At 39.7% G+C, this 12868-nt stretch overlaps 1 protein-coding gene across 2 annotated transcripts in view; it reads right to left on the bottom strand.

The window, feature by feature from the left end:
* Positions 1-2221: 2221 nt before the first annotated feature.
* LOC138955403 (calcium/calmodulin-dependent protein kinase type II delta chain-like) overlaps positions 2222-12868 on the bottom strand; it is a 396239-nt gene continuing 385592 nt past the window's right edge. The window contains exon 17 of one of the 2 annotated variants that reach the window (XM_070327018.1): positions 2222-8784. In XM_070327018.1, coding sequence (XP_070183119.1) covers positions 8661-8784 — 124 coding nt within the window. In that variant the 3' untranslated portion in view covers positions 2222-8660. The remainder of the gene's footprint in view (positions 8785-12868) is intronic. The other variant, XM_070327025.1, reaches the window with a different exon arrangement.

The raw sequence follows: 12868 nt of genomic DNA, 5'->3' as shown, positions 1-12868 counted from the left end.
TATTTTTTTAATTGCTCGGGTTAAAGTTGTCACAAATTAAAAATTTGTTTCAATAAACCCCACGCCGGATAAATAAACACAGCGTGTTTTGCAAGCATAACACAAAATCTATGGTCCTCATAACATGAAGAAGGGTATAGGTCTAGAAATATCACTTAAACAGCTTCCCAAAATGCATGATGTAACTAAAGTTGGCGTCTTACATGTACCTCATATAATCCTCGTTTTGCTGCATTAAAGTGATCATTGAAAATATAGCTCACAATTTTGCTGCCAGAAACCAAAACTGTGCATTCAAAGCTGTTTTATTGATATGATATGATATGCCCCCAAGCACACATTTCGTGTAATACAGATGTGGACTAGCTTATGCTTTGTGCACCTTGTTATTTTGGTGGTTCTGCATGTAAAAATGACGGAAATAGATCAATTGAAAGTTATGTAGTTCGAAAACACAAGGCTACCATGCACGCATTACTTGCATGTTACAGCTTTTAATACATTTTGAATATCCCAGAAACAAACTAATGCTCCACCCCCACCCCCCTTCCTACCACCATCACAGACCTCATACTCAACACCCTCTAAATTTTGAAGAAATAAGAATGAAAATAACAACACAACAAGAAGAGCAAACGCTCGATCGAGTCACTTTCGCAGTTCTGAATATTATATGAGGCATCAGATGGACAGGAAGAAATTGCTATTCACAACACAATGAGTCACGTTCACATAAAATTTGAGCCCGGTCACTTTTATAGTTTCCGAGAAAAGCCCAACGTTAAGTTGTGTGTTGCCGAACAGAAAAGGCTAGTTATCTCCCTTGTTTTTCTGATAACGTTCGTAAAAGGCTACAGATGTAAATACTTTGATGTAAAGAATAATCCTACAAAGTTTCAATCACATCCGATGAACTTTGTCAAAGATATAAAATGTCTAATTTTTCCTTTGACGCTGACCTGTGACCTTGAAAAAGGTCAAAGGTCAACGAAACCATCGTTAAAGTGTAGAGGTCATTGGAGGTCACGACTAAACAAAATATGAGCCCGATCGCTTTGATAGTTTCCGAGAAAAGTCCAACGTTAAGGTGGTGTCTACGGACGGCCGGCCGGACAGACTAACACTGACCGATTACATAGAGTCACTTTTTCTCAAGTGACTCAAAAACCATTGTAATTCAATGAAGTTGGCGTTTCAATGAAACAGATTTTGTGGTTGGTCAGAATGCCCCCACTCATTAAAGTTACTGGACGTGTCAACTCCAGGTGAAGGGAGCCCCAAGGGCTTTCAGTCATGCCTCGGGCAGCTTTCTGTTTGAAAAAATACCAAGTTTCATCGACTTTCATGCAAGGAGTCAAAAACTGCAAATTGTTTTACGAATTAATTTTGGACTGCCACCGGGCAGGTATGAGTCGCTCTACTTTACGCTCACATCAAGTCCCGCACGTGAACGAATTAAATCAAAAGCCTACATTGAAGTCGATTAGTCTCGGCGAGGGGGGAAATTCTTTCTGTTTTGGGTACTTAAGGTCAAGACATTGTGTGTGATGACCTAAGAAAATTGTAAAAGATGGTATGTGACATACGGCACACGGCCTTGAGCCCAGAACGTGTTCAAGGGAAATGTTAATGACATTTTCGCGTGAGATACGTACTGGCAAACTACATACCGTTTCGTTTGGATGACAACATTAAAGGTATGTGATGGCTGCGTATCTGCGAGAAAGTTGTGTAAAGCTTTTGACTGTTTATATCGTAATCTGAGACAAAAAGACAAATTGTTGCTTCAGCAATGCTGTGACCCTGCACTGTCCCATTAAAAATTACCGGTCATCATTTCTCGATGAACACTGGTTACAAAAGCAAATGACCACCTGCTGGTGAGGCGCATCTCGGTTAGCTTTGAGGGTCATTTTACAAGAAATATACAAGGCTTACGAAATACCGAGACCATAAGTTATGCGAAGTGATGACATTCATTGCTTGATGTAAGTTGATGCATGAATTCCTCGGGCCTACGTTAGGCAATTCCAAAGATCGCTTTTGGGATGAAAAGAAAATTGTTGAGAGTTTGCTGTCCAGAAACCAGTCAAAAAAGGGAAAAGGTATGTGAAAGAAAAGCAAGAACGCTATGGCGTGATTATACCATTCAGTCAACCGATTGCACTAAATACGCTCTGTTCTCTCTACTTTCTTTATTGAACAAGGGGAGAGACTCAGAGAGAGAGAGAGAGAGAGAGAGAGAGAGAGAGAGAGAGAGAGAGAGAGAGAGAGAGAGAGAGAGAGAGAGAGAGAGAGAGAGAGAGAGAGAGAGAGAGTTATGAGAAGACAAAAATAAGCTTGAGGCCAAATCTTTACTGTGTTTGGGGAAAAGAAAGTCGCAAGGTGATGTTATAATCTCTCTCCTTTCAATATGACGTCATTTGCCCGAGTGAACCTGCTGCCTTCAATGACGAAGTTTGTGGTTTACAGGTATGCATTACGCTTATATGTCTCTGTTGGGTGTAATACAGTATGTAGAACAGAGTCAAAAACACACCGAACATGGAGCTGTTTGAAGCAGCGCAAATGTCATCAGAGTTGAGAAAAACGCTTTCTTCCTAAAAGAATATACAAATGGAATCATTCATCAGTTTACTGCTGTCGTTGACTAAGGTATTATTACACTGATAACAAACCCAGTCATCGAATGTTCCGGTGCTGCCACCGATATTAACTGGAATCCTTTTTTTTCGGACCATTGCCAACAGAACAGGTTCCAACTGCAGCAGTTAAATTCTGACTTGTCGGTGGTGTCATGTTGTGTTGGTTCTTTGTCACTGCTGTCACCAGGGACTGACCATTCTTCTTTATCATCCATCCCAATCTATCTTAGATTGCAAAATGTGACAGCTCCATCAAAATCAAATATACATCATCACGCAAGTCCTTAACACGAGAGAAAACGCCACTGATGAGCCACCCCCCACCCCCCCCCCCCCCTTTTTCCAAAAAGGGCTAGTACATTAGTAGTTCTGTAGACAATTCAGGAATCTGCGAAACTGAGAGGAAAGGACAGGACAGACGATTAGATGGGAGGAGTACGTGAGAAACACAAAGGAAAAAGGTAAAAAGACTCGAAAAGAAAGCTCCATTGGCTGATAAGCAAACAAAAGAAAACAGAAACTTGCAAAAAGGTAGACAGACATAAATGTGAAGATACCGCTCAATTCCGAGAGAGAGAGAGAGAGAGAGAGAGAGAGAGAGAGAGAGAGAGAGAGAGAGAGAGAGAGAGAGACAGAGAGAGACAGAGACAGAGAGAGACAGACAGAGAGAGAGAAAGAGAGATGGGGGGATCAATTACATTGAACTTCACATCTAGGCCTCAATAGTATCTTCTTCAACCATTTGTCCATTTTTCTGCCCAACTTATCCTTGTGTATTTTGGTATCAGGCCACGAATATGCATGGAAATCTGCATGACTTTCTACAGCCAGAATGAATGAAGTGAGCCATTCCTACTCCATCCTGAACTGGATTCTAATTTAGAAAAGATTAATATTTTTCATAAGGGGAATACGCGATAAAAATGAACAGTATGAGCCTTTCACAGATGCAGGCAATGCATGTGTGCAGAAAGCACGCATTGCATCATTTATCGCCAAATCAGTGCTGCGGAAAACTCGGAAGTGCTCATACACGGACTCTCAAAATCAAAACTTACTGAACGGAAACTCATAAAATACCGTACGTGGTTTTGTTTTTGGATTTTTTAACCATTTTTTTTTTTAGATGTGAGGTTCCAACATTTGCAATAAAAGAGCGCTTAAAAGACTAGAATCTATACAACCTTTCGTCAGAAAATGCGCAAACAAATCAAGGAACACTATGGCAGTAAATTTACCTCTTTTCGCGCCAAAAGTCACTCACGAGGTACCACGATTTCACCGTCCAATTATCTTTTCTTTTTTTTACCCAGTTGCATCCAGGATTGATCTTCTCCACCAAACATTTTCATGCTGTGATCTTGAAATTTAATGAAAACCGGCCAAATGTGTGTCTTTTCTGAAGATCATCAAAATTACCTACGAGTGTGTGAAATTTGATGGCTTTAGCTAGAAACTCAACAAAACCCGAAGACACAAATTGAAAAGTAAGGAACAACACACTGTCATAGTGTTGCAAAGGAAGAAAAAGCTGTGCTGGCTGAAACTATGCTTTATGCAGAAGAACTCTCAATTCAAACACCCAGTGATAAAACATCTGCCGAATCCTGACGACTGGACAACTGCACATGTATCAGATCATTTAGAGGGAGGGGTGAGGGCAATACAATCACAAGCTGCACCTCCTGTTATCTGTCAGCAAGAAGGGTGAAAAGTATGTCAACAACAACTCACACACAAAACTAACCAACAAAAATGGCATATAGTATTCATATAAATACCAAGGAGAAAATCACTGACAACCCAGTAAAGTAATATCAATCATTATTATCATATTAACTTTGAGAAACACAAAGAAAGCTCCATTGGCTGATGAGCAAACAAAAGAAAACAGAAACTTGCAAAAAGGTAGACGGACATAAATGTGAAGATACCAGCAATTCCGAGAGTGAGAGAGAGAGAGAGAGAGAGAGAGAGAGAGAGAGAGAGAGAGAGAGAGAGAGAGAGAGAGAGAGAGAGATGGGGGGATCAATTACATTGAACTTCACATCTAGGCCCCAATAGTATCTTCTTCAACCATCCGAAAGAAAATCCACACGCATAGTGTATTCTCACAATCAACATTCTGTGCAAGAGTTTACAGGACAAATCCATAATTAATCAACCAAATTTTAATTTTAATTTTACAATAAAGTCATTCCCATTATTCTTTCAACTTAAAATACTTGGTCATAATGGCCAAAACTGCCATTATCGTCACTGTACAGAATAAAATGGCACAGCAATGTATCCAATGAAAGACATTGCATGGTCATGGGTGGAAAAACAGCGTGACCCCCCAAAAATGCTACCAACAAAAATGCAAATAACTTCCACATCTGTTCACCGAATTACTTCATATTCGGTGTTCAATAACTTCAGCTAATGCATGACCTGTCCACAAAATGTGTAGGTTAAATGATGTGACTCTTGTGTTCTTTCCGAGAACAAATCTGAATTTGAGGATTGACTCAACAGTACGAGGTTTGAAATTGCGCGGTAGCCAAACTAACCCGATCTAAACCTTCCAGATTGTAACCTTTTGTGTTATTTAAAGGACCTAGTGTACCATAAAAAACATTAGACAATCAGTGACTTGAATTCAGCAAATACAGGCAGGATCAGGGCATTTCTCATTGAGGAATGCGTTCATGTCATACAGTCGAACCCACCTAAAACGAACACGCTAGTTACGAATTTTGACTTATAACGTATTAGTTTTAAGTTCCCAACAGAATACCTCTTTCTTCATGCTTAAAAAAAATGCTTGAAACGAATTCTTTGTAACGAATTTATGCTTATAACGAGCACTTTTTGGATTCCCAAGCATGCATAATGTCTGTAATTTACTCACGCTTATGACGAAATCTTTAAAACTCGTCCCGAGATCGACATATCATGGGAATTTGAGAAGTTTGAATGTGTCAAAGTCGCCGGAATGCAAGTATTCTGCCATGTTTATTTGGTGTCCAAGGGAGGTCACCGAGAATAAACAAGTGAAACAAAGAAGAAAAGTGAAAAAGTTTGAAGAAAAATATCACACACACACACAATTTGTAACCAACACACACATGTAGTCCCGGAATAAGCTTTTTTGGGATGATTTACGATTTTTGCGCACATTTCGAGCAGACGAAAACACAACATGGCGGCTCTCGCTCCTCCAACTATCGCAAGACACAAAAAAACGAAATCTCGCGCGTGCGAGATCCTGATACATCCGGTGTTTCTCTGTACGCTATCTTGTCACAACGACTTGTTGACAAACGAAGATTCGCGAAAGAAAGAGAAAAGCGCAGAGTCTTGAGTAGAGAGCTAATAAAGTACAGGTAATCACTAATCGAGCGAAATGAAAATCCGCGGCGACTTCCATTAGGTGAATGCTATTCAAGTTTAGGTAACGTTTTAGCCGCATCTTGACAGAGAACAAGAAGAAACGAGCGATCTCTCTTGAGAGAAAGCTAGAAATTTTACACGACGTCGACGAATTTCTTAATACGAATTTCGGTTAAGACGAACTTATTTCCCGATCCCCAGTGATTCGTCTTAAGCGAGTTCGACTGTAGATGAGTTATTTGTGCCATTGTGCAAGTGTGACTTTACAGCGAAGGGGGTAATTTTTTCAGCCAGAGTTCAGCGAATATCTTCATAATTGTTGTGAATGAACTTCAGTTTCTTCACAACCATTCTACAAAGTTTCCTGTCCTAGGTAAAACAGTCAGACTATTACCTTCTCTACAAAATGCATTAAATTACCCCTCCAAAATTGTGAATGACATGAACGCTTTCCCATCTAGGGATTGCTCTCAACCCAGCTGTAATTGCTGTTTTCAGGTCACTGATGATTGGGGGTGGGGGGTGGGGGGTGGTGATTTGTATTCTCCGACATTAAAATAATCCAATAGGTCAAATTAAGTCTGGAGGGTTTAAATCAGGTAATGGGTATATATATCGATATATCCATATGTCATACCTCGCACAGTTGAGACGATCCCTGTATTCAGGATTTTTTGTGTGAAAATTAAAGTGCACAAAAAACAGACCAACTGACCTATAAACTTGCCACTGTGTAGACTGGTCATTCGTAAGCTGAAGTTAATGTACACAAAATATAAAGTAATTTGATCCACATATGTATAAGTTATTAGCATTATTATGGGTGCCATTTTTTGTGGGTCACCCTGTACGTATTCTACATGAAATCACTAAGACTCGAGTATATTTAACTCCCTTGTGTTACATCCATTCGAGATCGAGTACGTCAGTTTTGTTTGTTTTCTCTTCTATAACCACTTCATTTGTGATTTGGAGTAAAGATCCCATTTCTCTAACAAACTCATTGTTAGTGACTGAGCAAGGACCAAAATTAAATCCTTCATCACTTGTTCTAAAATGCAATGACTCAAGTCATGCAATTGTTTTAAGTTAATGTTTTCCTCAAAGTTGCACTAACCATGCAGTCTCTACAACAATGTGATTTACAACCGTCACTCACTATATGCAACAGCTACAAATGGCACTGTCTGTAAAATCTGTAAAACATAAATCACAGCCTTCCTTGTACAAGCTGGTTTGTTCCTACACTCAAGTTTTCTGCTTATTAATTTTATCTGTTTTCACATTTTAACGACTTTGACAGTGTAATTTTTGACCTGCCCACCTTTTCTAAAAGTTTAATGAGACTGTATTTGGGGGGGGGAACTCATCCTACAAATTGATTCCTTAACAACTCTCTGGAAGTTGCAGCAGTCAGCAATACAACTGAAAAGAGAAATGGCAGACAAGTAGGCAAGGAACATCACCAAAAAAACCCACAAAAAAACAACTACTATTGCACTGCATTCCCTGCTGCCTTCCCTCAGATTGCTTTACTGTGTTCTGTCCTGTATTATGTGCAAGTATCCCCTCAATAATAACAAGCGAAACAAATAGATCTTAACCTCATACTGCAACTTACTAAAGAAAAAGAAAAAACCCAGTCTGGAGACCACCAAAAACCATCTGAATTTGCTAAAAACGAATACCACAGCCATGACACAATTGTTTTCACATTAAAATCTGACAACCTTTCTATGGGGCAAAAATACTTATTACAAGTTGAAGAATCTCCCTTTTTTCAAAACCTGATGATCAGGAAAATCAAAAAAATAATTGCAGCTTGCTCTGACCTATTGAAACATAGCAAGATGATTTCAAAGCAACAGTGATAAAAACAAAAATTGGCTTCTGGAATATTCAAAAATTGCACTGTTTAACAATCATCTCTTGCATTAGCAAAGCTAAATAAAATATACGCTGAGTCACCAAGAGGACCAACTCCTTGAAGCACACTTGGTTACACACCATTCCAAACACTTGGTTCAAACCATGAATCATTCAAAATTGTTACGACAGATCTGTATCAGATACAACGAAAAAATCTCAAGAAAATGGGAAATATTGATTATTATATTATTAAATACATAAACAATACAGAAAATCAAGTCATTACATCAATGTAGTATTCACCAAAATGAAATATTTTAACCTTGGAGAAAAAAAGAAGTAAATACACACTCAAATTACATTTAACACTTGTGGCAGTTGTAAAAAAGACATCAACATTTTGTCTTTAAAACTGAGAAAAAAGTTTCTGAGAAGAGCATGAAGAAGGGAGAAACATCAATCCATGCACATGCACGCTGTGAATCAGCATGAAAGCCTCACAAGTGAACAAAGGAGGTTGGGAGGAAAAGGGGGAAGGTATTTTCAAGCAGATGAGACTTCTCATTGCTGACCCCCTAACAACGCCAAAATCAACCCCGAGTCACTGTGGCAAGAGCAAGATGGAGAAGAAAAGCCTTTGGTTGACAGCAGAGTGGCAGTACAGTAAAGAGCAGCATAGCTCCTGAGCCTGATTCACCAAAGGGAAAGGATGACGAGCACAGCTGAGAAAAGCTGACTGGTTCAGCCCTTACTGGTTGGTAAGCCACAGCCCTACTTGCCCTGCGGGGTGGTGCTGCAACTTGAGCGGTGGAAGTGCACGTTCTGCCACTTGCTGTCCTTACGCTGCCAGATGCGTGTCTCTTCCGACTGCATGGTGACTGGCAGGCCTGTCCTGCTTCAAGCAAACATGCAAAACTTGTAACAATTTTGTATTCACAACACCATAAATTCATCATTGTACAATCAACACAAAGCCCATTAGAGCCAATTAATTATATTCATTTGTATGCTTCTGTTTGAAACGCTTCAGGTATCTTATTTTAAACTTTGAGGTTTACTATCAGGGATATTTACATGTTCTTGATAAAATCTATAATTCCAAGCCTGACAAAGGCAACTGACTCGATCGAGGAGAGTGTAACAATTCCCAGATTATAACCAGGAACTATCAAATAGAAGCATATCAGTGTTGTTTTAATTCAGTCTGTCAATGAGCACTTTCCCACACTCAATCACAGGTGCAATATAGAACTAGCTTTTTAAAATTTTATTATTCACAAACTCATATCAATCAACTGGAAAGATCTGAATAAACATGTTCCTGAATTATTTACGACTGTATTCCTGTTAGTGTTACTGCTGAATTCTTTCATTTGCAATTTGTTCCTGTATCAGAAACATCTTACTTTGGACTTCATTCTTGCAAGGACAGCAATTTACACTGACATAGAACACAATGCAGTCATTTTGTAATCTGTTTATAAACATTCCACAAAATAATTAATTAATTTGTAAGATTGAGTGTTGAAATGCAATCCCTTAATCAAGACTTGAGTAAAAGATCATGACTACAATTTCTACTAGTTTGCTTTGAAAATGGAATTACAACAGTGCTTCCTTAACTTTTATAAAACTGAGCCGAATATGTTGTCATCAAGGAAATGTATTAAAAAAAGAAATAACAGATCTGGATATATGTCATCTGGAAAAATGTGTATGCAAAGTTTTATGAAGATCTGTCCAATAGTTTTCTTTGAATCGCTCTACACCAGGCATGGGAATTCCAAAATAGAAAAAAACCTCTGAAAATAGGCCAAGGTCCAGGGGCCGCATAGGCCCCGGCGGGGTACAGGGGCAGAGCACCCTCGGGGGGACCAGGGGGGCGAATCCCCCCGGAAGGAAAACAAATTTTAGCCTTTTAGATCTGTGACAGGGCGACCAGTCACCAATTATAGAGTAAAGTTTTTGTCATTGTCCAGTCTAGTGTTTGTAGTTCATGTTGCCGATCGCTTTATGTTTTGTGTAATGCCATTATCTGTTCTAAGTTGAAAGCCTCGCTAAGAGGGTGTTAATTCCTTTGTCGGATGGATCGCTGGCAGGTGGTCAGTTGTTTATCCCCCCCCCCCCCTTTCTTCTTGTCTTTAACCAATGGAATGGCTTATCATCTTAGAATGTTGTGTTACTAATAGTTACTAGGATTTTGATTGGATGTTTGTTACCCAAGTTAAAGTTGAATTATGTGTGTATATGTTAGAGGGTGAGAGAACTCGGAGAGACGCGAGAGAGAGTGGACATGTTTTGTAGTGTGCTCCACTAACTGAGGAGATGTAGTCAACTGTATATTGTGGCGTGTAGCCACCGGCTTCGGTCGGGTAGGCGGAGAGGAGGAGAGAAGATGCTGAACACAGAAATAAAGTTTGCCATGCCAGTTGTATCTTCTGCTGTTGTCACATCTGTTGTTGGACGGAATGGAGAAAGAAAGACGTGTATGTCTTTGTGTCCGTGAGTGATAGTCCAGTGAGTCCATAACACATCAAGAGAACAAAAGATCTTGTTTCACTGAACCTTTCACAGACCAATATTTTGATAGTTCTTGTGTAAGCAAATAATGGATAGACAGACAATAGTATACATACAATTTAATTTACCTTCTTTTTGCCGCGGTTTTATTTTTGCTGACACGTAATTTTGTTTTCGCGGAAATCCGCGACTTCGCGGACAATTCCCATGCCTGCTGCACACACACGCGCGCGCGCACACACACACACACACACACACACACACACACACACACACACACACACACACACACACACACTCTGTTTTTAAACATGCCACAAAGTATTGAATTAATTTTTAAGATTGTGTATTGAAATGCAATCCCTTAGTCGATACTTGAGTAAAATAACATTTGTGATTTGACTACAAATTTAATCAGTTTGCTTTGAAAATGGAATTGCCACAGTGCTTCCTTAACTTTTATAAAACTGGGACACATATCTAATCATCAAGGATATTTATTGAAAAAGAAATAACAGATCTGGATATATATCATCTGGAAAAATGTGTGTGCAAAGTTTTATGAAGATCTGTCCAGTAATTTTGTCTGAATCGCTCTACACACGCACTGTGACACACACACACACAAACACAAACACACTGTTTTTAACCATTCCACAAAGTATTGAATTATTTTTTTAAGATTGTGTGTTGAAATGCAATCCCTTAGTTGATACTTGAGTAAAATAACATTTGACTAACATTTCAATCAGTTTGGTTTGAAAATGGGATTGCCACAGTGCTTCCTTAACTTTTATCAAACTGAGCCGGATATGTTACCATCAAGGAAATTTATTGAAAAAGAAATAACAGATCTTGAGATATCATCTGGAAAAATGTGTGTGCAAAGTTTCATGAAGATCTGTCCAGTAGTTTTCTCTGAATCGCTCTATACACACACACACACATACACACACAAATACACACCAGGGGTGGATCAGGGAGTTTGTAAGGAGGGTATACTTAGAATTTAAAAGTGTAAATCGAGGACGCAAAGTGCACCAGAACCTGATAGGGGGGTACGGGGGCTATGCGAGTGACCCCCCCCCCCAAAAAAAAAAAAATTGTTAGAAGGAAGCAAAATGGTGAGGCAATGGTGAGGATCTGTCTGGTGCCATCTGCATGAGCTTATACCCCCATTCCACACCGTTCCAGGTCCCGTTCCCGTACCGACCTAGGAACGGTGCGGGCACGGGAGGGATCGGGAGGGAACCGCAATGGAACGTAAATGATCGTTAACGGAACTGCTTTGACGGAAGGGTCGGTAGGGACGGTTGAGTTTGGGCTGCATGTTCAAAAATTTTAGCCGTTCCCCTCCCGATCAGAATGAACGGTAATGGAACCTTAACCCATCGGTAACGGAACGCTTGGATCGTTAAAGAAACTTAAAACAACGGTAACGCAACGGTAGCGCTCTCACACACTGAGTTGTCATACCCACATTCCACACATCCGTTCTAGCTTTCGTTTCCAGCCGTCCTGGGGACGACTGCCACTATGGTCAGACGCTGCTCAAAGATGCCAAAAACGGCCGTTTGCGTAGCGTTCCATTGTTGTGGCAGCCGTCCTTGGTCGGTACGGGAACGGGACCTAGAACGGTTGTGTGGAATGGGGGTATTACAAATTGCCAAGAACTTATCTTACCAAACTCCCAAGTAAAGATATCAGATTTTTTATCCCTCTTTTTTTTTTTTTTGCTGGCCAGGGAGGTGCTCGTTCACCCAGTGCACCCCGCCCTTGTCCACCCCTGGTCACACACACACACACTGCTTCTACCACTCTTTTTCTTTTTTCTTTTCTTTTTCTTTTTACAATTACTATAGCAGTCAGGGCCCAGCTTCACCCGGGTGTTTCTGATCTCCCCTCTCTCAGAAACTTCTAGAATATTATTTCAATATGGATAAGAATAGATGAAAAAGTGTGCTCATTCATTTGGATTAAAAGGCACTGAACTGGCCTTGGATATGACGTCATTCGATTTTAAATATCCGAGCCAGATATCTGAAAGTTCATACACTTATTACTCATAGAATTGTCTGTATGACTCACAATTTCTACAGTAAGGAGGACATTTTGAAAAGAAAATGTTTCAAATTTCTGTTCCCACAAAAGCAGGTTCAGCATCATAGAAGGTACTTTATGCATGCTCACTCACTCACTCACTCTCAATGAGGGTAGTTGCCCTGTACAGGGATTTCCTAAAAAAAATTAAGAAGAAGAAGAATGATCTCTTTGCCTGTCATACTACACTACTTGTCATAAAAAAGTACACACATACATGTAGCTGTAGATCTTTGTGATGCGGCGAGTTATATTAAAACAAAGTATATTGCCAGAAAGGTCATTCATTCCCCTACCGTATGAATTAAAGAGTTTAATTTTTCATAAATTAGTGTTTATGCAGTGTACCGGAGACCTAC

The sequence above is a fragment of the Littorina saxatilis genome, linkage group LG2 (assembly GCF_037325665.1).
Source record: "Littorina saxatilis isolate snail1 linkage group LG2, US_GU_Lsax_2.0, whole genome shotgun sequence".
Lineage (NCBI taxonomy): Eukaryota > Metazoa > Mollusca > Gastropoda > Littorinimorpha > Littorinidae > Littorina > Littorina saxatilis.
Note: the sequence above shows the minus strand (reverse complement) of the source record. Positions and strands in the feature narration are given on the sequence as shown.